General features: G+C 38.7%; 1 protein-coding gene across 1 annotated transcript; it reads left to right on the top strand.

Annotated features, from left to right (window-relative positions):
• Nucleotides 1-778: 778 nt before the first annotated feature.
• Nucleotides 779-12206, top strand: RBM46 (RNA binding motif protein 46). Its single transcript, XM_068403841.1, has 4 exons — nucleotides 779-917; nucleotides 5692-6159; nucleotides 7601-8377; nucleotides 12163-12206. Exons 1-4 carry the CDS (start codon nucleotides 779-781, stop codon nucleotides 12204-12206), a joined length of 1428 nt encoding a protein of 475 aa, XP_068259942.1.
• The last annotated feature ends 14184 nt before the right edge of the window (nucleotides 12207-26390 follow it).

Here is a 26390-nt window from a genome sequence, read left to right as displayed (position 1 = left end):
CCTTTGAGTTATTTATATTAATTAGGCATGGACGTAATGCCTCTTCTCCCAAGCAACTAGCGATAAGACAAGAGGACATAGCCTCAAGCTTCGCCAGGGGAGGTTCAGGTTGGACATTAGGAAGCATTTCTTCTCAGAAAGGGTTATTAGACATTGGAACGGGCTGCCCAGGGAGGTGGTGGAGTCACCATCTCTGGATGTGTTTAAGAAAAGACTGGACATGGTACTTAGTGCCATGGTTTAGTTGACATGGTGGTGTCAGGGCAATGATTGGACTCGATGATCCTAGAGGTCTCTTCCAACCTGATTGATTCTGTGGTTCTGTATTTCTTAAGTATTTTTGTACTAAAATACAGTTTTAAAATCATTGGTATTTCTATAAAATGTAGTAATAAGAAAGTGGAACTTGTCACTTTGAGTAGCGTATAGGTTTCTACGCAACTATGATAACAGATTTATGAAAGAATTCATTATTCTACTTGAAGGGCTGTATACTTAGAAAATAGTTGTGATACCACTTAACAAAAGTTTGACTATAGAATATATAGTTGCTGGTTAAAGTTCAAGTTTATCACAGCTACAGAACAATGTTTTCAAAGCAAAAATATAGATGATAGTAGTTGGATGTGGGACTGAAGCCTTATACTAAACAAAGTCACAGTAAATAGGCAAGTATAGCATAAGTTTTTCTGTGCTTTGATAGCTTCTGTATACATATAACAATTCAGAATTACCTGAATTGAAATATCTGCAATGTTCTGTTAAAGCTATTGCAGACATGCATGAGGAAAATAAAGCTGCTGGCAAAATCCGAAGTGGCACTCAGAATGAGGCTGCTCTGCTGGCCCTGATGGAGAAGACTGGATACAGCATGGTTCAAGAAAATGGGCAAAGAAAATTTGGTGGTCCTCCACCAGGTAAGCATTTCCTTTGAGATTATTAAGTTGGAGTTTATTTTCTGAAAGGAGAGCTATACAGAATCAGACTGAAAATTTGTGTAGCCCCATGTCCTGTATCTTGACAGCGACCAGTAGTAGATGCTTAGGGAAAGTGTAAGAAACACAACACATACAGGGTCCTGATATGCTTTACTGTTTCCAGCAGTTTAAGATCTCTTGTGCTAGGCTATGTTGAACATTTGCTTTTGGTGGATTTAAGAAGCCACAGCTTTAAAAGCAGCTGAAGTTGACAGGTAGCAAAACATATGTAGAGCTGAAAATACTGAGTATGTTCCATGTGACTGAGAACACGCTTGAAAACGTTTAGTGGCACAGAAGGGAAAAACAAGTTGGTGATAGCGGCACAGCCTGCTTTATTTCTTGTATTACCACTTGTATTGGACAAAGCATTTTTTTTTTTTGCAAACCTCTCTTCTCTGAGGTAGCACCACTGAAGACAATCTAACTCATTTTGTTTTCAGAGTTGACTGATCTATTCTCCATATCTAGCATAATCTAGCCCCTGCCCCTGCCCCAAACCTTGATTCTGAGAAGAAAAATTGATAAATGCTGAGCCTCTGGAGCTTTTCTCATTCATTGGATGTGTTTTGAACAGTGAAGTACAGCAGTCGGTTTATTATTTATGTGTTACCGTTCTTTCACTTAATCCACTGGAAAACAGAAATTGTTGAGTATGTATCCATGTGTAAACAGAAAATAACAGTTGATAAAAATCCCAGAGAACAACAGAGATTGTATTGATGCTATAAAAACTACAGTCATCTTCTTGGTTAATTTATGGTGGTTTGGGATTTATTGTCATGGTGCAAACGGGAGACTTAACGCTCTGAAACTGCTGCTGCAGATTTAGTGTATAGAAGACGAGTAAGGCGCGGGTAGTGCAAGGAAAAGCCTTTGTTCAGCACTTCAGATTTGCTTTCCAAAGTAAGTTTAAATGACTCTTAGTTTTAAGTAGGACGGGTAAAGGGTGTTTTTGTTTGAAGATGTTGCAAGATCATTCAACTTTAATCCGTGCTTATACGAATGCTGGAAACTAGTGGGTTTATCTTGTGCTGCAAAGGCTGAAAGTTTGTGAAATAAATGGATAAAACCCAAGTGATTGAATTTGTTATTGTTTTGAGTGAAGACACTCAAACAGAGGAGGAGGAATAATTCAGTAGATATTTTTTTTTCTCTAATTATCTTTTTTTAATCATTATTCCCCTATTCAAGAGTTAAAATTTGTTAGGGGCTTTTTCCCTACCAAAATGTCATTTTGTTCTTCTCAAGAATATGTTAAGAAAATAAGTGGCTTGTAGATCATTTAGTTTGAACTTCTGTGTATCTTACACATTTACTTTCTGCTCAGTTATTACTGTGCTGAGCCTGATGACTTTTTTTCGCTAAGACTTATTTTCAGAAAAGTATCTGGGTTTGACTTTGAGAACTCTAAAAGGTGAGAGTATCTACTCATACATTTAGTTGGTTAAAATGGTTAGCATCTTTCCTGCTGAATTTGGGCTTTATTTCTACTCTGAAATAGGGGTTTTTTTGAATTTTCTTGATGAAATACCTAGTACCTGTAATTCTCTGTAATAACGCTGTGTCGGTTGTCTTTATCTTAACATTTCTTTTTATTCTGATGAAATGAATCAAATGCTTTAAATCTTTATGAAGCATTTATTTTGAATAATTTTCCCAGTGTCATCTTTGACATCAGCGATGTACGAGAATTTTGCCATTAATCCTGGTTGTATCACATGGAGTACACTAACTCTTCTTTTTGAGTCAAATTATGCACTTACACAAGCAGAAAGAAGGAAAATTCTTTGTGCTGCTGTTTCAGTTCATTCTCAATTGTGGCTTGTGATCAGTTATCTTTGTAAGTCATGCTCATAAGCATGAACTGTATTGCTCATTGCTATATGTAGTTTAAGATACAGCTGCATCAAAACCATTTCTTTTTGGAAGTTTTTCCTGTCTAAAATTATGTACATTTTACTAGCCTATATAAAATAGCCAAAGGAAGCCCTGTGAAATTATTTTGAAGATGGCACTGGCAAAAGAACTGCAGAGCATCACAGTCCACTTCCTGAGGGCTCAGCCTGTTCTTAAATTATCTAATACATTTTTTACATTATAATTATGATTTTTAATTAGAACATTAGGCAGTATTAAGTGTATTTGTTTGGCAAAGTTGCTTTTATTAATGAAAATTGTTAATCTTTTCTGAAACTAGATGTGTTTGACAAGGTATATCTCCCATAAATCTGTTAATTGGCATTAATTATATACCTCTCCTTTAAATCTTCATGTATTTTCGTACTTGCTTTGGCTGGAAATTGCCTTAAGTTACTATAAATGGTTTTCTAGGCCAGATGAGACCTGAGTGTTTGAGATGGCTTGTAATAAATTACAATAACTGTTTGTAAATGAAGAGTTTCATTGTGAATGTTCCTTGTTTAAGATGTGGTTTCTATAAGCTTGTGTTGCTGACAGAAGAGACAGTCTCACTGTCAGCTCTATTTTCCCATTACCATCTTGTTTATCTGTCTGGCCTGTTATCCAGAGCAAGCAGCTGATCTGGCTTAAAATTACCCTAAAAAATTAATTTTTTTTTCCACCTCAGTTGGCAGCAGCACAGTTCTTGTTCAGCTTATGCCACTCGTGGAAAATGTATCTGTAGCGTGTTTTTAAAAAAAGAGTTTTCATTGCTTTGTTTAGGTCCTCTGCTTAGATAACTGCAGACATAATAATGTCATTAGGTATGTAAGTCATTAGAATTACATGGAAGAAAATTTGAGGTGGCATGGATCTCACTAACAGTGGGAGGATTATAACTATAATGTTGATTGAAGTTTGATTACTTGAACTGCTGCAAAAAAAGGAATCCTATAATCTGTCATCCAGTGATGAATCAAGTACCCAGTCAAGGAAACTCTCTGGTCAGTTGGTAACTACTTGAGGACAGGTGCTTTTGGTTAACTGTTTCCATGTTTGCTCTGTTAAATACATGTCACTCATTGGCAAATGTGGCACAGACCAAGTTTTCTTTAAGTCAGGAGTCATAACTTACTCCTGGTTGGCAGTGATGAACTGTAATGCTAAGTTAGTATGCAGCTTTAAAATTAGAAGGGGGGCTTTTTGAATGATAGATGGCTTTTACTTACTGAGAATCACTGTTTAATCAGTTACCAGGCTGAGGATGATGGTAAAAGTTTGTCTAGTTAATAAATGAACATTGTTATTTAATTTCATGACTTCCCTAATCAAGCATAGCCTGCTGCCTTTTTTTCCCTGATTAAGGTGTGCAGTTGCTTTTGTCTTTGGAGCTCCTAAATGGTGTACTCTTGGTTTATGTTCTTTTATGTGGGCAATTGACTGGCATGATGTGAGTGATGGCAGTACTAGCTTGCAAACTGTGTTACATGCCATGTCCTGTCAGACCTCAGCTGAAGTGGTCATTAATGTTTATAAAGCTGAAAATGGTAAAGTTGCTGAATGCTGCGTGGAACAGAGTGAAACTTTTTCCTAGATAAGCCATGGCAGTGTGGCTTCAAATGCATGTCAGTTCTGATGCTTGGTAGCTTCCCTGTGTGCCATGTAGTTCTTATTGTACAGCTTATAATGAAAATATATTCTGTGGGAAGGCAAACATTTCCCAATTCTGTTAAAAATTTTTTTCACGAGTAAATTATGTGCTCTTTGATGGTACTTACATGAAGGAAAAAGTTTTAAGTTCATTACAAAATCACCTAAATCTAATTTATTCTGAACTTCAAGCTAAAGTAAAATATTTAATTATCTTCTTGTTTTAACTTGTCAACAGTAATTTTTTTTCACCTTGCCTCCTTATGCTCTGTCATTTCTTACTACTTGGTACTTGCTTACCAAATTTTGTGTTATTTTTTTCTACCAGCTTTTTATTCTCCTTGCTTTCTCTTCTGCGGAGAACCTTTCTTGTCAAAGCTTTAGAAAAAGCTGTTAGTTATGATTTAACTGTTTGTCTGCCTTTGAAACTTCTGCCTGATTTGTTTGTCTAATTTGTTTTAAAAAAACAAAAAACAACCAACCTTTTTTTTTTTTTAAAAAAAATGCATATTTCGGAAAATGGAGCCCGTGAAAACTGTTCTGTTTTTAGAGGAAAAGCATTCAGTCTTTTTGGCTATTGAAGAAAGGATGGCTCCATATCCTGCTTCCTTTGGGGAGTCCTGTTTTAGCGGATGAATAGAGAAGGTGGAAGCAAAATGTTGGACCTTTTGAATGATGTCAAGGAAGGAAAAAAAAATACTGCACAGGGGACCCTGACCAAAATTTCTTAAAATATGGGCAAGAAGTGCAGAGAAACATTTGCAACTTTAAAATGTTAGAACTTAAGTTGTGTTTTCTACTCTTTCTCGGTTATCACCTTTCAGTTGTATTAATAACAGACATACAATTTTAAGGGGCAAAAAATGATTGAAATGTAGACTCTTACAGCAAACCTATCACTGTTTTAAATAAAGCTAGGTTCAGTGGGTTGTCGTGCAGATTCCAGTGAAAAAAACAGAAGATGGAGTTAGAAGAAATACAAATTGTGGGCTTATGGCATTTTTTATTTAAACATAACAAAAATAACAAATAATGGATGGGAATATGCTAGTTTTATATTGAGACTAAAAATAAATAAATAATTCCCACTCCAAATTATGGGGGGGAAAGCATGCCTATCTGGCATTTGTACTAAGATTGTTGTTGGTCAATTTATTTTAAGGTTGGGAAGGTCCTCCACCACCTCGTGGATGTGAAGTTTTTGTGGGTAAGATTCCTCGTGATATGTATGAAGATGAATTAGTTCCTGTTTTCGAGAGAGCTGGGAAGATCTATGAGTTCAGACTGATGATGGAATTCAGTGGTGAGAATCGAGGCTATGCTTTTGTGATGTACACTACTAAGGAAGAAGCCCAGCTAGCCATCAAGATTCTTAATAATTATGAAATTCGTCCAGGGAAATTTATTGGTGTCTGCGTAAGCTTGGACAACTGCAGACTATTTATTGGAGCAATTCCAAAAGAAAAGAAGAAAGAAGAAATACTGAATGAAATGAAAAAAGTTACAGAAGGAGTGGTGGATGTCATTGTTTATCCAAATGCCACTGACAAAACTAAAAATCGTGGCTTTGCTTTTGTAGAATATGAATCTCACAGAGCAGCTGCGATGGCTAGAAGGCGGCTAATCCCAGGTAAACCTATTTGTAATTAAATTGATTTTTGGGGAGAGTATGTGTCTCCATTTTGCGGGGTGTGGGGTGGAGGATCGTCCCGGTTTTCCTTTCTTTAAGGTATTTCAAAGAGTTACAAAACTGCAGTAGTGCCTTTCAGCTAAAGAGGATTTTTTTGTTGTTGATGAATCAGAGGGTTGTTTTTTTTGTTGTTGTTGTTGTATCATTTGTTTTGTGTTTTTTTGTTGTTTTTTTTTTTTTTTAAAGGAGCTGAAATTTAAGCAGTTCTGAGAATGAAAGAGCAGACATCTGTTTTATAAACACAAGTTACTGTAATTTACATAAAGATATTTGCTTGGGCACACATCCAGTTTTCATTTGCATGCACTAGTCCCTGCACATGAATTCTCTTATAGCTGAGCTTAAAAAATGTAATACTTGGAATGGGTCCCTTATTTGAGTGTCATGAGTGATGTTATTGATGTTTCATATTTTAAAAATGTTTGAAAGTAGGTCTTTAATTTTTTGCTAGAAAATAATTTTAAGACTTTAACAAGTAGAAGTCAACTTTTTCTTTGCACCTTATTTTATACGTTTTTGAGGGAGAGCAATTAGAAGAGATTAAATATACTGAAAGAGGAGGGAATAGGTAAAGGTATAATTAAAAAAGGAAATTCTAGAAGAGAAAGGAAGAGAAATTAAATAGGGAGGAAATGAAACAATATAGTTGGAGAAGCAAAATCATTAAAACAGATAATACAGCATTGGCCTTGCTGAAATGAATGACAAAACTCCCTGTATTTGTTCAGGCTTCAATGTAGGCAAGTCTCGCGTTAATTGTTGTCAGTTTTAGGAAGGAGTGTTACCTAAGACTTACATAGGCCTTGCAAAGTAATGGGAGAAATATGGCCAGATCACCGAATGTAAAATAAACTAGTTGTGTGATATGCAAAATGTTGGCTTGAAATGAGTAACATGATGGGTTGGTTTGGGTTTTTTTTAATAATTTATGGGTTTGGCGTCTTTCGCAACGTAGAGTAAGGCTTGTGCTAGTGCATATACATTTAGATGACTTTTTTCCAGATGTTGCCCTTACTTTTTAAAGTGGTAATATTATTGAAGAGGCTGTGTTTACTAACTAGTAAAATAATATGTTGCTTATGATTGCTTTATACACGTGTGTATATGCATGTCACAGAATCACAAAGTCTGTGTGTTGACAGCTTATGGTGCTTAATAAACCCAAAGGGTACAGATGGAACACTTTGAATTTTTGCAGAGTCTTATTTTCTTTAATAATTTCAATTAGCAAGATTTTACATATTTTGCTTAAGTGGATGCAGGCAACAAAAACCAGTTTCATGTGGCATGCATCATGTTTGCTTTTTGTAGGGATAGTTCATAAGAATTATATTGTTTTCCTTTGCATATTTCTTATTGATGTAACACTTCTTTACTGTAGGAACATTCCAGCTCTGGGGTCATACTATTCAAGTAGACTGGGCAGACCCTGAGAAAGAAGTTGATGAAGAAATAATGCAGAGAGTTAAAGTATTATATGTAAGAAATTTAATGATATCTACTACAGAGGACACAATAAAAGCTGAATTCAACAAGTTCAAACCAGGAGTAGTTGAACGTGTAAAGAAGCTGAGAGACTACGCTTTTGTTCATTTTTTCCACCGACAAGATGCAGTTGCTGCAATGTCTGTAATGAATGGGAAGTGCATTGATGGAGCTAGTATTGAGGTAACGCTGGCAAAGCCAGTTAACAAAGAAAGTACTTGGAAGCATCACTTTAATGGTCAGATAAGTCCTGGTTCTGAAAATCTCTTCGGGTTTCCTAACAAAGAAGATGGTCATCAAAAATCCTTAGGGAAACCAGGAAGTCTTGCAGTTCGTCTTAATGGTCAGCACAGTCCCGCTGAAGTTGAAAGATGTACGTACCCGTTTTTTCCAGGAATAAAGCTTACTCCAATTAGCATGTATTCTTTAAAATCCAGTCACTTCAGTTCTGCAGCAATGCATCTGGATTATTTTTGCAATAAAAATAACTGGGCACCGCCAGAATACTACTTGTATTCAACCACAAGTCAGGATGGGAAAGTACTCTTGGTGTACAAGGTACTTATTCCTAGTATTGCAGATGGTTCCCAGAGTTACTTCATGCCAGACAAACTCTGTACAACAGTAGAAGGTGCAAAGGAATTGGCAGCACAGTTCACACTTCTACATCTAGGTAAGCATAAATGCTCTCAATTAGTTCTTAAGAACTGAAACTAGAAAAGTTACTTTAAAATTGTTCTTTGTGTATATATCTTGGCTTGCTTGTGTATCTTTATATGAAGTATAAGTTAGTCTACAGAAGAATTATTTCTTGTATAGTCAGCTGGACCATCAGGTGAGAGCAGTAAAGAAACACTGTGTAAACATCTAGACAGTGCAATGCTAGTGTCACTTTTGCTTATGTTCGTCTACCATAATTATTTATAAGGAAGAACTAGATGACATGTTAAGTGACTTAGGTATAAGGTCATCTGTGTGATGATTATGGTGCTGAAAATTTATTTGAAAGGCTGTATTGTGGATTTATTATCAATAGGGAAAACAAGTGGTAGATCTGTATTCAGATAAATAAATAGGTTTGGGGAGCTTTTTTGATTCCTCTTCATAGACATTCTTAAGGCTATAGCAGAGTATCATTACATGGCTCTACATGTATTATTGTTGGGTAAACAGTGCTGTCATTTAGTGTTCTTTTTTTTTTAACCAGAAAATGGGAGAAAATAGGGATACAGTTATTCTTAATTACTTTCTAAGTCTAAGATCTTCATTGATATATATATTCCATTTCTTAAAATTAGAATGCAACTACTAGAAAAGGGAATTTTTTCTATTATAAAAAGCTATGATAAAATCTCCTCTTTTCAAAACTAAGAAGATAGGTCACTGCAGTCTGACAGTATTATCCCTGTTGCTCTGTAAAGTGAAATACATAGATAATACAAAATGTAACACTTCTGCCATCTAATTCCTGCCCAACATTTTTCAGAACATTCAGTACACAGCGTTTAAAACACAGAACTGTTTTCTAGCGCCAGGTTGTTTCGTTAGTAATTATACTCATCATCTGAGCAAACTTCATCCTCAAAGAAATCAGAATTTTGGCTCTTTTGTACTCAGATGTGAAGGCTGTTACAGAGCCATACCATAATGGTTTGAAAATCCCTCATAGTTACAGGCAAAGCTTTGTATAATTGATTCTACTTGTTCTTTTGAACAGTTTCTCTTCTGCTTAGTTAGCTCTTTTTCTGGCCTTTACATCCTGCTGTATTTGAAGATGAGATAGGACTGGTTTTCATAATGCTGCAAGTATTATGAACTATCACATAATTTCTCTGATCTGCTGATTAACATTCTTGTGTATTTGTTGCATGGTTTCTTTCAGCACAACTAGATCAGTTCTTGTTTCTGAGGTCTTGGCCCTGTACAAAGCATGCAGAGCCCCTATTTCAAAGCAAGCATACATGACTGACTTTTGAAAGATACACCTCTTTCATGTCGCTAAAACCCCTCTTTTTGATGTTGGCATTGTTATGATACTGAAACGTAGCCCTAAGGAGTCTAGAAATAGAATTTCTTTTCCCTATCTAAACTACAGAAGTTGTTTTTGTTCCAACTTAATATATACACTATGTTGAAAGAAACATCTGAAGCTAAAGAAGAGTTGCTAGATGTGACAGGATCCCTCCTTGTCACTGAAGTGTCTGTTGTATGGTTTGGCATGTGGAATGATGCTGCATGGATTGCGTGTGTTGTGTGTTTTGTTTTGTTTTGTTTTTTAATAAGTAGCAGTGATTTTGAGAAAAGTCTGAGTGTGTTTCTTCTTGGAAGCAACTTACTATAAGCATGAGTGTAGAAAGATGACACGGAATAATTCCTTCTGGTAAGTAACTTCGCTTACAGGAACGTATTTTTTTTGCCCACTTAATTTTTGATTATGTATACAGTTTTTTTTTCTTTTTAAAGCATATAAGCAGAGTAAGGTAAGTGAATGAGAAAGGATTGCTTTGATAGAATTTTAAAATTGGACTGTTATGATTAATAATCTCAAAGCACTCTGTTGGCTTTTTTTTTTGGTAATACGTATTTCTATGTTCACTTTCACATGACAGAATACTTGGTTGTTACTGCATACAGTAGTCCTGAACAGACAGCAGTACAACAATTAACCACTTGGTGTCACCTGAATATTTTGAAAATGATGCTTGGAGAAAATACAGAAAGCTATGATTTCACTGAAAGATAAACAAGCTATATTTTAATGTTACTAGATAAATCATAAACAGATCAAGGGAGTGAAAAAACTTAGGCTTGTTTAAATATATGGAAATTACATCTCTGGATGTCCATTTGTGAGAAGGGGAGCAGAGCTACATATTGAAGTTCCAGAAGGTGAATGTTGGAGGGGGGAGAGGGGAACAGAATAGGAAAAAGCCTGAATGCCTCATAGAGTAAATTAATACCTTTTCCATTAATTTGAATCTCATTTCAACACAGATAAGTCTGTGTCTTTAGAAGTTACACAACACATTAGTGTTGTTTGCAGAATAGTGCTTGGTTATTAAATGTGGTATACAGTTAGAAAAACATGTAAGACTTTCAATTCTTGCCTGTCCTGGAGGCTGACTAGATGTGAGGCAGCTCCAATTTGGAGACTGTGTAGTTGTGCTAATTAACACAGACTATATTCCACCTCTGATCCAGAAGCAGTGTTAGTGCAGAGTCAATCCCAAAATAGGAGATGTTATTTATTTTTCAGGTCCTTTGCATCAATAATGTAGCTTTGTAGCTTATGGAATCAAGCTGGCTCATCCAGACGACTACGAAGTATAGGCAGAAAAGAACTTGAAGTTGCATAGATGTGCTCTGAATTGTAGGAGAACTTCCACCTCCCTTTCTTTAGTAAGAGTAAACATCCGAAGCCTGGAAAGGCAGAACATTCTTCTGAGAATGACTGGGGTTTGTTTTTTTGTTTCGTTTTGTTTTCACTTACTGCTGGTGGAATTCCACCGGTTTAAGGAAATAGCAGATGTCAGAACCTCTTTCTAGTCGTTAAGATAACACCCTCTGTAGCAAAGGCTGAGTCCTGGGGAGTTCTATCCCTACTGAGTCTGACTTACGGGTGATCAGCAAAAGGGGAAGTTGTTTCAGTAAAATCCCCTCAGTTTTGGGGATCTGCTGGGTTTTAGACATGTACTCCACAATAGGGTATTCTTCGTTCACTCACACATGCTATTCCATGTGGCATCTCACTGAGACACAATTTAAGAAATTAATTTTTAAGTAGAAGAGAGTATTTAAAAGTATTTAACAGAAAGTATTTAAAAGAAAAATATACTGATAAATCTCTGAATCAAGGAAAAGCATTTTAATAACTATAGCACGGAAATAACAGTTTTATTCCAGTTCACCACATAAAATGTATCTAGTAAACAGTACTGAAACACGTGGAGCAAGTATTATATCTTACTGCTATGAATTCACTTGTTTAAGCTTCTTAAATACTGCATGCAGTAGCAATTTACAAGTCAAGGATAAAACTTATATAAACTAGTTCAAAAGTCTGTACTCAGCATCTGGGTCTCAGAACAAACGTATTAGTAGACTGCTGTCCTAGATTTTGCACATTAAACTTAAAGTTCAAGTAAAATTTTTTATTTTACTGTTTCATTGTAGGGTTTTTCTTTACTTCAACACTGCCTTAGTTTGCTTTATCAAAATTAACTATATTGCTGTTGGAACAAGCAGCAGCCTGGTACAAAATGTAAGATGTTTAAAAAATATAGACATTGCTGGCTTTGTTTAGCAAATATAGATGATAAGTGGTGCTTGGTGTGGTGTTTTTTTTTTTTTAGTGATTTTTAGAAAGGCTCAGAATGTAGTATAAGATGTTCTTTAACAGTATAAATTTATGTCTTAAATATTTATCAGATAACTTATACATAATGGTTTTTATCGCAGCCCCCGAGCAAGCGTATATAACTTTGTCCCTGAATGCAGCATAGTGGGATAGTAGAGGTGAGTGAACCTCCCGGGATTGTGTTTGGTGCAGGTTTTTGCCCCCTCAAAGACATTGTCTTAGCTGCACTGTTTGGGCTGTTTGTTAGAGAAGTTGGTCTCAAGGTTATTTCCCTCCGTACACACCCCTGAGAAGGCTTGTAGAAATATTCTATCCATTTTTTTTTTTATAAAGGAGACCATAGCTCTACTGCTGTAGACCTGCTGATGGATCACTCGGTCTGATGTTCACGTGGATTGTGCAGCACAAAGCAACGCTATGGTTTTTACTCCTAAAATTACTCCTGAGTCTGAATTTTTGAATTATTTGCATTTCCAGCTTGGGTTTAAATTTATTTTCAGAAATGGTGACTTGGACTATTTCTTTGGGTAATCAGTTTCATGTAAAAGAAAGGTACTAATATCCCCTCTGATTGCAAAAAGTGTTATTTTTACCTTTCTGCATTTTATGCTGCAAGGGTAAATGTTCTCTTTTTTCAAATATGCTGTTGTGGGTGAATTTAAGTGTGGATGTCTGTCCCTTCTGAGGCCTCTGCCATTTTTTAAAATGAGGATTACCATCTTAGAGTGTTGTGAGACTGATTTTTAAAAGCTTATAAGGCAGTTTGAAAATAGGATTAAATCCATGCTCACTGTTAACTTTACTGCTGGAAGCTTCTAATCTGGGTCACCCAGGATTTGTCCTGTAGATTCAGTTATTTTTCTGTTGCTGCTGCTTAAGGACAGGGAAGGTAAATTTGTAAATCTGGGCCTGTGTAGGACAACTTGGAGAAAAATAAGTAAGAAAGATACAACAGTGTTGGACTGTGTTTACGAAATAACTTGACTGACTTCTTCAGTAGAGTCAGTCACTTCAGAAGAGGGCTGAATTTAGTGCCCTTTTCTAGTCCATTGATGACCACAATGAAGTTGGGTTTTGTTTATGCAGTGTATGTCTGGCAGAACTTGGTACTTAGTAGTACACTCCGACCTAAAGTGTTAAATATGCAGTGTGAAAGACTGCTGCTATGATACGTATGATATATGTAACAAATTAATACAACTCAGAACAGTGATCTAATATGCACATTAAAGTTGTCTTCATTAATATTTTGCATTCAGTGGAGATGAAACAAAGGGTGATTATTGTAAAGTTTGGTTAAGAATATATATATAGGCTGAGAAAATACTTCAGTGCCAAAGAATGTTTTGGTTTTTTAAATATAAGGCTTTTAGGAAAAAACCCTGATATTAGTAAGTCCTCACTTTTCATTTCTCTTTTTTACTGAGTCCTTTTTGATGTTGCTTGAACTGTTGATTAAATAATTTCTTAATGATTTGGGTTAGTATTAGGGGTGCAGAGGAAAGGAAAGAATGCAGCATTGGCATAAGACTGTGAACGCTTTCATGATGCCATTATCTTAAGTTCCTTAATAGTTAAGTCCATTTTGGAATAGTTAATGCAGTATGCTTGCTGAAATCAAAAGTCTCTTCCCGCCCTTCCCCTTTTTTTTCTGCAGCCAACTGTACACCCTATTTGGCTTGAACTACCCTGAAGAAGAAAAGTTTGGAATTTGTTGCTTTGGATCTTGCCATGAAAGAAAAAACACCACACTGCTACATAATCACCAGAAATTCACGTTACATGTTTATTGATAAATAATTCTTCAAAGCACATGTGCGTATTAAACGTTTCACTTTAAAGATTAGTGAAATTGAATGTTAAATTGTTTGGTTAACTTGATTAAATTTGTTTTGAAAAGATAATTTGTTTAAAAGATTTTTATTACCTGTAATAGTTCATACAAAAGTAGCTTATTTTTAGTGTTGAAATAATTTGCTACAACTCCTACTCTTGTATTTTGAGTTTCACGCAGAATTTTTACAGCTTCTCTTCTAAGTAATAAATCTTAAGCAAACATTAAAAAAAAAAAAAACAAAACCACACACACCCCACCCTGGCACCCCTGCCTTCTCATAAATGAACATAGATAATATGAAACTTAAATACCACACTCAGATTTGTTTCTGTCACTTGATACAAAATTTATAGGAAGAACTTGCCCAATAAAATCTTTGCTTCTGGTATAGGATTACATCAATGGAGGAGTGGTATTTTGAAGGACTTTGTCAACGTACCATCAGGCTACATGAGCTATATTTCTGTAGTCATAACATTGAGGTTCAATACCTTAGATAATTCTTTGAGACAAAAATGGGCAAAAAAAAATCTTGACACATACAAAATTACATGCACTTTTATATACAGCTCACTAAGTTGCATTTCGTGTTGTTAGCACCTCTCTGCTGGGACACGTGTGTGCTTCCATGTTCACAGAGGCCTTACTCTTATCCAGGCTCTCCCTCCTAACCAGCACATCTGCTTGCCTGTGGTAGCCGTGTGGAACAGCAGCTTGTTCAATTTCTAATCAGGCCATGTTCTTAAAAAACAGTCTTTAGCATTAAACTGAAAATTGTTTTCAATTTTTTAAATCGAGTATATATAATTCATTTTGAGTGAGCCATCTTTATTTTTATTGTGACTAGCATTTCTCAGTGAAGTGCTTTATTTATTGAATAACAAAAAATAAAGGCCTTTTTTTTTTTTTCTTAAAATCTGAAACTAATACAGTAGATCATCCTTCTCTTTGAATTTGGTATGTAGTTTCAATTCCTGGTCAAGGAATGGGACAAGTGGCATACGTTAAGAGTCTAAGGGCCTCACCTATGCAAGTGTTGGTTGTAAGCTGTTTTGTCTGAAAAGTGTTTGTCAAAAAGGAATATTATGTAGACAGAAAACTATGCAATGGAAGGATTTAAAGTTGAATATTTTTTCTTTAAAACGGTGAACTATTGTGGTCCATTACATATTTTAGTTCAACGCGTTTCATCACCATAGTAAATTGTCTTTTTCGGTGTTAATTTAGGTGCAGTTATAGCAGTTTAATTTTATTTGCATTTTATATTAGCTACATAGTAGTTGTTTTAAGTGTTGTAATTTTTAATGTTGAAATCATGTGTTTGACTTCTGTACTTGAATTAACATTTCTATTAAATTTATGCTGTTAGTATTTGACGTGTGTAAAAAAAAAAATATATTTATTTTACACATGGTACCTTCACAAACTCACTTTTCAGGATTCACTTTGCTTTCTCTAGTAGCAAGCTTTGGCCGGAGGCTGCAGTGCAGGTGCTTTGCTGAACAAGAAGAGTAGTAATTAAATGGCTTAGTGAAACCTGGAAAAAAGAAAAGGCATTTTTAAAAAGCAAGTTTGCTTAGTAGCTTCTATCACATTTGAAAGTTGTTAAACTGTTATGATTTCCTGAGAAACTGTTGGGAGGAAGGAAGAGGGGGCTTGTTTTACTTCATGTTTAAACTAAGTGGTCCCTGAGGCCAAGACAAAAATCAGTGTTTGAGATGGAATAATACAATATAATGCTGATAAGATATGGGGGAACTAATTTAAAAGTATTTGTGCCTGGCAGCCTGAGAATTCTAGTCTACAGACTGCTGAAATGAACTTTATTTTTCGTGTGTCTTAAGACTCACTTTTTTATTGCACGTTTTTTATATGGACATCTTTAATGACACCTTGAAAATACAGTAGACTTTTTGCATGTGCAAGAAAGATTTGGTAAAACTCTGTAATACTTCTACTGGAAATCTGGGCCAACCAAACCTAGGTAGAATTGGTATTGTTGGCTACTTAAGGGAACTGTGTGATGTACAAAGATTGCATGGCATTAAAATGAGTACCTGTAGGAGGGCTGACTTTACGCAGCGAACAAAAGGAGGTACTGACCAGTACTGTAGAAAGCCATGGGCCTGTATTTTTTCAGGTTTGTAACATCCTTGTTCAGATTTCTAACTGTGCTCCCATCTTTAAAGCAGTCTTGTGCAAAAAGCAGTTTTGCTACAAGCTAGCAACTCCCATCATTATTAACATGAGCATGTACCTTGGCAATTATTTTCAGTATTCCCAACAAGTGTGGCTGTACAAAACCATGATCAAATGTTTGAGTGGAATGAGTGCTGGATGGATGTAAGCCAAATACAACCCTCAGACAGAATTTGGTCTTTGTTTTGCAGATAAGAACAAAGGTGTAAGGAATAAGCAGCTGAAGCAGCAGTAGCACTCAGTAACTGCAATTCAGGGTTTTTGAAGTTTATTTAAAACACATAATTAAAAATCTCTAATCAGTGTGCAAAATTGCAGGCATATTTTTCATATTTATAAGTGTCTCACTGGAGCTTATTAACCTTTGAAAAAAACCCACCCCATGTATTTCTTCTAAAAATGTTGTGACAAAGGGAGAACAGGAGAATGTTGCATATTTTTTACAGTACTGTTGTATAACTGATAAGAGTGAATCCGTATACCATCCTGTTCTATAATTGGTGTGGAAACCAGGAGTCTCTCTGAAAGCAGATGTGTTCCTTATTTTTACAGTTGCCTTTTTCATTTGCTTGCTCTTTTTTTTTTTTTAATATTATCATTACAGATGGTAAAGCCAATGTTATGGAGCAAGCATGTTGTGGGCAGCAGCCTCTATCTTCCACCCCATGTTTTTTCATGGGAAAAAAACAGTAGGTGGGGTGGGAGGAACTAAGGCTGTTTGTCACCCAGAGCTAGCATCCTATATAATAACACGAACAAAAGTTACTAAATTAATGGGAATTTCTTTTAAATAGGAAACAGTATTAAAGAGCAAGTCAGCTGGGAGTTACTAGGTTAACACACACTCTTGAGGTAAAAGCAATCCCCAACAAGTCAGCTGTTACAAGTCCTCTCTTGCAGGGAATTTCTCAGCACAGTTGCTGTGCATAACAGAATGACCAGCTTAGCATCTCTTCACACTATTTAGTGTTTAACTTCATGGACAACCAAGGGAAGGAAAACAGGTAATGATGCAGAAGTCTTAAGTACAACTTTTCTGCAGTTAGAAAGAGCCCTAATAGGCCCGAAAACAGCCAAGAAAAAGGAAGGTTTAAAGCAGTCATTTAGAGCTCCTTCCTTGACCCCTCATAGTTTTTCACCATGGTAGCAAGGCTGTTATGAGCCACTGTGACTTGAAATTTTGTCCCGAGTTGTTTGCGGCTGAACTATTCAGCTTAAGTCGAGTAAAAAGGCTTGCCCTCCTCATGACATTGCAGGATGTATCAGTAATAACAGCCTTAACCCCTCCTCAGGAGGCAGAGCCCGTGTTGCCTTGGGAAAGCAGCGCTCAAGCCACCAGTGTGGCACTGGGTATCAGGAATGGCACCAGGCACATGGGACCGGGATGAGGGCAGGCCTTTTCCAATGGTACAGGCACTGCAAAACTACCATGGAGAAGCATTAACTGACAAGAATTCTCTAAGTATACCTCAATCATAGCTTAATTTTTGTTTAAATGGTCTTCCATCCAACTGACGTAGCTTTGGCCTTAACTGCAGAAGAGCTTAATTTCTTTAAGGCTGGTCCTTTTCTTGAAAAGAAGCTTTTCTGTCTGCAAAAATGAACAGCAGCCATAGAACAATTGAACAATGCAACCACTGTCAAACCAGGTGGAATTTTTAGGGCTCTAGGATGCAAATACCTGCTCATGGGAATTGGAAGAAAATCTTACGTACCACTCAAAGGTGGGTGAAATTTCAAGAAGTATAAGGACACTTAAATATCTTCAAAAAGAAGCCTGCAAAACCAAGATTGTTCCAGTCTTACATTTTGAGAATGCAGCGATGCTTTTAGCTAAGCCAACAGATAAAGTTTTAGACTTGAAAGAGGTGAATAATCCAGGGCAGTGACCAGTGAGTGCAGCACTGGCTCGTAGATCAAGCAGTAGCGATCGTACTCTGCATTTTAAAACCTGTGGTGCTTCAGAAAGAAGGCATAATATTACAACTTTTAGATGGGGAGGGGAAAGCACTGAGGAACGGGAGTTTATGACTCTCACAAAATAATTGACACAATCAGAAACTGAAATTAAGCAGTGCAGGAACCAGAAGTATCTACAAAGGCAGACTGTAGCTCACGGAGGCTGGTCTGTTTGCCACAGTTCAGTTTAGGTAGGGAGTCAAGTTCCTTTAGAAAGCCATGGCAAGTCAGTATGACTGACATGAAAGACAACCCTCTGTCGTCTGACAGTCCAAGGAGGGTAGCATTTATAAGCACCAGCATTAGAATATTCTGGATGGATAATGGCGGATTATTTATGTGCTGTCAAAATCCACTGGAAAAAAATAATAAAAATCTATGTGAAAGTCAATGGAAATACCTTGATGGAAAACTTTAACATAGAACATGACCGTACCGCTAGGGCAGCTTGCCAAGAAACAAGTACCCATTTCAGTAGATTTAACTGTATGAGTTACCACTTCAGGGCGCGAACATTTGTTTCTGTGCTGCCGGAGGCTGTGGCTGCTATTGACTGACAGTTTCCTGCAGAGGGAAGTATTCACTAGCATGTGAAAACCAAATATTGAGTCAAATGATCTTTGCCAAAGCTGGAAATGTCTCTGTGTGAGCAAAGAGCAACAGACTAGAATGGCGAGAATGGTATTCAGTGAGTTACACATTTTTTTAGGGAACTCAAAACATTTCAAGTGATAAAACAGCTCTCTCAGCAAAGGAAGCCTATCAAATCAATGGGAAATACAAAAGAGGCATCTTAAATCTTACCCCTTTATGATTTAGGAGCCTACCTCAGGGCTGCCATACTGATGCTGTTACTCTAATGAAGTAGAAAAAAAGTTATTATTTTAAAAAGAACGGCCCTGGAGGTTCCTGTTTTTACCTGGATGTGTGCTTCCATCTCAGCTCTGTATTCCTTCCTGCCAAAACTGATTTCTGTCTCTTGTGTCTGAGGAAAGGACATAACTCCTGGATCCTGGGCTGTCCTGAGGTGGGCAAGCATTCCTGAAGCAGCATGTGGGACCTTCCCTACCTGTGCCGAGTGCCTCAGCTGGTCCCTGCGGCAACAGGGCCCTTCGGTCCCAAATCCCGCTATCTATCTCCCTTGCTCTGCTCTACAGACTCAACAGCAAGGGAGGGGCAGAAGGATTCTTCCCATTTCACAGTATCTTTTCACAGGCCTGACTTAGGATTTGCAACACAGTCCTAGAGAAGGTAGGAAGTAGTAGGTTGGATTCAGACTGATGAGGGAAGAGATCTTTCACCTTCCCCTACTCCCTCCCCCCTCCCTTTTTTTTTTTGTAGTGACAAGAATCATTGCGGTGTTTGTAGGGGCATACTCTAACATATACACCTTCAGTGTAGTTAAACAGGCTCTGGAAGTTTAAGCAGAATAAGATCTGTTGGGAAGGTCTATCTGGGCTCAGGGCAGGAAGCTGTCGTGATCTTTCAGGAATTAAGTGGTTCTGGCTGAGGAGGAGATGCCTCAGAAACTTACATAGCAGAGGAGGGCTTGGGTGCATGCAAAAAAAAAAAAAATCAAGGTGCCTGCAGGATGACACAGTTTTTGAAGACCACACAACAAGGTCTAAGTGCCCAATTTAAGTTCTCACTTGTAGACAACTACGGCTAAAGCTCAAATTCTTCATGGAATCCAAGGAGATGTTTGGTTTTTAAAATATTCTTTTTATATAGGGAAAAGAGGCATGTGAGAAAATGGATGACAGCTCATTTGTAGCACTAACTTTCTAAGGAGGGGTGGTGAGCAGCTTTCACACATGAAGTCTTATGGTGAAAACTATGATCGTAGGACCATTGATTAAAGGTTTTGGCTTTTTTTTTTAAACTAGGCAAAAATGTAAAAAAGGCAACCGCCCCATAAAACCCACCTCCACTATCTAAAGCCATGTTCGTGAGAGAAAGCTACCTGAACTCTCTTTAACACTAAGGCATATATTTTGATGAAGCTTTCACTACATATTTTTCCTTAAAGCATACAGTTTTCAGCTACCATGAAATCATATTTATTTTATCCATTCATCCTAGTCAAGGATTTAAGCTATGAAAGTGGTAGATTAAGACCAGGGGAAACAGAGCTTCTTCCGAGCTCAAGATCAGAGCATCCCAACAGGTAGGAAGTCAAGGAAGGGTACCAGGAGACCTGCATGGTTAAACAGGGAACTGCTGGGCAAACTCAAGTGGAAGAAGAGGGTGTACAGATGATGGAAGGGGGGCTGGCCACTTGGGAGGAATATAAGTCTGTTGTCAGAGGATGTAGGGAGGCAACTAGGAAAGCTAAGGCCTCCTTGGAATTAAACCTTGCAAGAGAGGTCAAGGACAACAGAAAGGGCTTCTTCAAATACATTGCAGGTAAAGCCAACACTAGAGGCAATGTAGGCCCACTGATGAATGAGGTGGGGGCCCTGGAGACAGAGGATAAAAAGAAGGCGGAGTTACTGAATGCCTTCTTTGCCTCTGTCTATTCTGCTGGAGGCTGTCCTGAGGAGCCCCGGACCCCTGAGGCCCCAGAAGAAGTCAGGATAGAGAAGGAATCTGTCTTGGTAGATGAGGGCTGGGTCAGGGACCAATTAAGCAACCTGGACGTCCATAAATCCATGGGCCCTGATGGGATGCACCCGCGGGTGCTGAGGGAGCTGGCGGAAGTCATTGCTAGGCCACTCTCCATCATCTTTGCTAAGTCGTGGGCAACGGGAGAGGTGCCTGAGGACTGGAGGAAAGCGAATGTCACTCCAGTCTTCAAAAAGGGCAAGAAGGAGGACCAGGGTAACTATAGACCGGTCAGCCTCACCTCCATCCCTGGAAAGGTGATAGAGCAACTTGTTCTTGGTGCTGTCTCTAGGCACATCAAGGATAGGGGGATCATTAGGGGCACTCAGCATGGCTTCACCAAGGGGAAGTCATGCTTAACCAACTTGATAGCCTTTTATGAGGACGTAACCCGGTGGATAGATGATGGTAAAGCTGTGGATGTGGTCTATCTCGATTTCAGTAAAGCGTTTGACATGGTCTCCCACAGCATCCTCGCAGCTAAACTGAGGAAGTGTGGTCTGGATGATCGGGTAGTGAGGTGGATTGTGAACTGGCTGAAGGAAAGAAGGCAGAGAGTGGTGGTCAATGGGACAGAGTCCAGTTGGAGGCCTGTGTCTAGCGGAGTCCCTCAAGGGTCGGTACTGGGACCAGTTCTATTCAATATATTCATTAATGACTTGGATGAGGGAACAGAGTGCACTGTCAGCAAGTTCGCTGATGACACAAAACTGGGAGGAGTGGCTGACACACCGGAAGGCTGCGCAGCCATTCAGAGAGACCTGGACAGGCTGGAGAGTTGGGCAGGGAGAAATTTAATGAAATATAACAAGGGCAAGTGTAGAGTCCTGCATCTGGGCAAGAACAACCCCATGTACCAGTACAAGTTGGGGACAGAGCTGTTGGAGAGCAGCGTAGGGGAAAGGGACCTGGGGGTCCTAGTGGACAACAGGATGACCATGAGCCAGCAGTGTGCCCTTGTGGCCAAGAAGGCCAATGGCATCCTGGGGTGTATTAGAAGGGGTGTGGTCAGCAGGTCGAGAGAGGTTCTCCTCCCCCTCTACTCTGCCCTGGTGAGGCCGCATCTGGAGTATTGTGTCCAGTTCTGGGCCCCTCAGGTCAAGAAGGACAGGGAACTGCTAGAGAGAGTCCAGCGCAGAGCCACGAAGATGATTAAGGGAGTGGAACATCTCCCTTATGAGGAGAGGCTGAGGGAGCTGGGTCTCTTTAGCTTAGAGAAGAGGAGACTGAGGGGTGACCTCATTAATGTTTATAAATATGTAAAGGGCAAGTGTCATGAGGATGGAGCCAGGCTCTTCTCAGTGACATCCCTTGACAGGACAAGGGGCAATGGGTGCAAGCTGGAACACAGGAGGTTCCACATAAATATGAGGAAAAACTTCTTTACGGTGAGGGTGACCGAACACTGGAACAGGCTGCCCAGAGAGGTTGTGGAGTCTCCTTCTCTGGAGACATTCAAAACCCGCCTGGACGCGTTCCTGTGTGATATGGTCTAGGCAATCCTGCTCCGGCAGGGGGATTGGACTAGATGATCTTTCGAGGTCCCTTCCAATCCCTAACATTCTGTGATTCTGTGATTCTCTGTGAGTCATATCACCCAGTTTGTCCAGCAGTCCAAACACATCCCTGAATTTCATTACATGCCCCTGGAGCAAGCCCAATAACAGCTGATGAAAGCACATCTTCCAGAAAGGCATCAAAGTCTACAAGGTGCCAGATAAGGGTTTCCTAACTTTAAACAGGCACAGTACTTCATTGCAAAAGTACTTTATTTCTCCCACATACATAGGGTATTTCCTAAGCTCTTGATATCCTCTCTTGCTTTGAGCTCAAGAAATTTTCAAAGCTACCTACCAGCTTTACATACTAGTAACAGCTTGCCTCTATTAATAGCTATCAGACATGTGAAGCTTGTCTAATATTTCAGTAACTACTGAATAACTGTGTGAATAACACTATAGGAGGACTCCAGCAAGCTGTGAAGCATGTGGAGTTCAACTCTATTTGGCTTTGGTGAACCTGCACAGCAGAGCTTACGAGCTGGTCCTGTTCCACAGCCGAAGTGGCGAGAGCTGCGCGTTAGCAGAGCTCGCTCCCCTGATGGTGGTTTATCTGACCTGGAGGAGGGACAGGGCCTCCAATTCACGGGCCCGCTGGAGCTGAGCTGCTGGTGAACCACAGGTCTCAGGTTTCTGAGAAGAGCTGGAGCTCGGTGCTCTCAGTGGAGAGTTTGGGGGCAAATGCGGGTGCAAGTTCACAGGAGGACAGTACATCTGTCTGCCAGAGAAAGTCTTTCAGGGATCATCTGGACAAATATGTGTATTTAAAAATCTAACAACATGGAATATTTTCATCCTTAAGTAGAACAGGAATTCTTTAAGAGCATCAGATCTTGTCATTTTTGTAAACAATTCTACTAATGCTTATTTAGGCTCTTCTAATGCTAGGAGTGAGGATGTGTAGTGCACGCTGGACCAGCGAGGGCAGGCATTTAGTGAACTCTCAAATGCTTCTGTACAAAGCTAGCTAATGGATTAACGCTACAGTCTTTTGGAGGCTTAGCTTCCTGGTTTCCTCCCCCATATTTCAAACCCTGATAAAAGCAAGCAGGCGTAGCTGCTTTTAGGGCTGGTGAAAGGCTAGCACAGGAATACTGCTGTAGTAGAGTGTCTGCCAAACTTTTTCTGTCCTACCCTAGAATTATTTGCCAGAAAATCCAGTTTTTCCATTTCATACTAGATTTGTGCTTGTTAAATCCATTTCAACTGCATGATATACCAGTATTTCATAATGGAAAGAAGCTGCTCTACTGTATAGGTATGACTTTACTTTTTCTAAACTATTCTTCCTTAAATTTTCAGCAATCCACTGGGATAGGGAGAATACTGTATTACGGGAAGAAAACTGAAAAAAATCATTTTGCATATTTTGAGGGTTCTTATTTTGGTGCTAAGCCTTCCACATCCTTTCCTCACTCTGTACTAGTTCTGCAGTTTTGCTGCTTCAGGAAGAAGTGACTACATGTTGAACTTCCAAGACGTTGGAAAATTCTGGATAGCCATAGCCTTCAGTGCAGAGGACAACCTGATCAGACACTCCCCCAGGGTTTTAACAGCCTCATTATTACAAACTAGCCAGCAGTAATTTAAAGCCTCTTTTTTTTTTTTTTTTTTTTGCCACCCAGAGAGAGTCCTGTTTTATGTGCTCACATCCTAGTGCACTGTTTGTCAAACAGGAGCCAGCAGAGAGAGGAGAGGCATCTAACCAAGGACAAATGTACTCACAGCCTGAAGAGGAGAACCAACGTAACTCAAGGAAGCTGCATGTCAGTATCTTGTTTGAAAGTTTATGAAAGAGTTTATGAAGGATTTTTGGGAAACATTTTTAAAATTCCACTTTAAATGAAATGTACTCATACTTTTGGCAGTTTAACAGTTCATTTAAAAAAAAGGCAATTTAATTACCTTTGCATGGGAGGGAGTTGCAGAGAAGATGAGAAAAGTAGGGATAAAGATCTAAGTACCAGTAGGCATTTTTAATTGCATTACACGGATAGCTGTTTCATAACTTTTTAAGAACTTGTTGGATTATTAGGTTCATAATGCTAGGATAAGCAGATGTTTGACTATAGATGAGAATATCCTACCCAAACAATCTTAGTGTAGATAAAACTCAGATGTATTACAGCTCCTGAAAGTGAACTATGATCAACTTTTTCACTATATTGTATCTATGCTCTTTTTGGCCTAATTTCCAAGACAGTTCAGCAAGCTGTATCTCAAACTGTACAGCCTTTCTCATCAGCTCTCTTTAGATTCTCCTCACTTCATTGCTACTTCATCATGTTGTGGACCTTGCTTGACATTTTTCCCCCCTCAAATATTTTTCTATGTCATAGAATCGTTTGGGTTGGAAGGGACCCTTAAAGGTCATCTAGTCCAGCCCCCCTGCAATGAGCAGGGACATCTTCAACTAGACAAGATTGCTCAGAGACCCATCCAACCTGGCCTTGGTCATCGATTATTCTTCCACAATAGGGTTCAGTCTACTACTGTATTTAAGTGAAAACTATTTGCTGCTTTTTCTTTGTCAGCTCACACTGTTTTTTCTTTAAAAAGAAATCCGAAACCCAGCACACCTCTCAAGCATATATATTCTGATTCTTTTACTTAAAATAGCACTGACTGCTCTCAGTTACACTGTTTGGTATCAAAATATTCTCCTCTTGTGTGTTTCCAGACTATTTCCAAATGGACTATGTCCATCTTTAAGGATGCTTTTGAGATAAGGTACCAGAATATACCAGTGAAGGGTCTGGAGGGTCTGACCTATGAGGAACGGCTGAGGGAGCTGGGGTTGTTTAGCCTGGAGAAGAGGAGGCTCAGAGGTGACCTTATTGCAGTCTACAACTACCTGAAGGGAGGTTGTAGTGAAGTGGGAGTTGGCCTCTTCTCCCGGGCAACTAGCGATAGGACAAGAGGACACAGCCTCAAGCTTCGCCAGGGGAGGTTCAGGTTGGACATCAGGAAGAATTTCTTTACAGAAAGGGTTATTAGACATTGGAATGGGCTGCGCAGGGAGGTGGTGGAGTCACCATCTCTGGATGTGTTCAAGAAAAGACTGGACATGGCACTTAGTGCCATGGTCTAATTGACAGGGTGGTGTCAGGGCAACGGTTGGACTCGATGATCCCTGAGGTCTCTTCCAGCCTGGTTGATTCTGTGATTCTGTAATATCGCTCTGAGTATGGATTCAGCATCACTAGCACGCAGGCTTCTGCCAGCTCAGCTGTGTCTGTCACTGGTTATGTTTTCTCATATCCTTAACAGAACCTGCAACAAAGTGCTGTTGGAAGCTTACATTACAGACTCCTGCTAAGTGTTGAATATAATCTCGGTTCTTTTGGTGATGATGAATAATCTTTTACAGATGTTGTTTTACAAAGGGAGAGTTCGATGCAGCTACCACATCTCTAATTCTTTGTCTAGAAGATACCTGCTTAGTGGAAAAACGGTCCCACATGATCATTGCATATATTTTATGTTAATAGATCTAATAAACAGGTACTGTGGTAGTACAGTATCTTTGTAGAATCATTTCAAGTGCACAAACAATTCGCTAAGCATTTGATGAACTTTCAGTGTTCGTTATCTGGTCATTCTGGGAGATAGAGGGAGTGGAAGATGTACAAAACAAACTCAGGCCACGGCAGCCAAAATCTCTACTGAAAATGAACTGGGGGATTGCAAGAGGAAGGTAGGAACAAAGCACAGAGGAAGTATAAAAAAGTTCATAGTTAAGCTGGTCTCCAGGTGGCAGAGGTATATGGGGTAAAAATCCCCAAAGCAAAGAACATCTTTCTGAAATGAGACTTTGAGCTAAGGGTGCACAGACTGCACCAGCCCAGTTCACTGCTGACGCTCCCAGGCTGCATCCCCTAACCCAGGACGCACCCAGATTTCCACAACATCCACGTTAGCTGCTCTCATCTAAAAGCTCTTGCAGCACTTTGGGAATTCCTTCTCCAGAAAACAATTTTTATGAAGGACCATCCATCCTAACAGAATTTGTAACAGAAAGAAATGGCTATTTAGTTTTGGTATTGTAAACTTCATTCCTGTATAATTGGTGTGTAAGTGGTATTCAATCGAACTTTTTGAAAAACAGACACAGGGTTATGACAGTAGGGCAAGATCTTTCTTGTTTATGGAAGAGGGAAAGCCTAACGGT

This window comes from Nyctibius grandis, chromosome 6 (assembly GCF_013368605.1).
Source record: "Nyctibius grandis isolate bNycGra1 chromosome 6, bNycGra1.pri, whole genome shotgun sequence".
NCBI lineage: Eukaryota > Metazoa > Chordata > Aves > Nyctibiiformes > Nyctibiidae > Nyctibius > Nyctibius grandis.
Note: the sequence above shows the minus strand (reverse complement) of the source record. Positions and strands in the feature narration are given on the sequence as shown.

Coding starts and splice junctions, on each gene's coding strand:
- RBM46 (XM_068403841.1), top strand. CDS start 779: ATGCATGAGGAAAATAAAGCTGCTGGCAAAATCCGAAGTGGCACTCAG. Junction 918..5,691: donor ATTTGGTGGTCCTCCACCAG/GTAAGCATTTCC, acceptor ATTTATTTTAAG/GTTGGGAAGGTCCTCCACCA. Junction 6,160..7,600: donor TAGAAGGCGGCTAATCCCAG/GTAAACCTATTT, acceptor TCTTTACTGTAG/GAACATTCCAGCTCTGGGGT.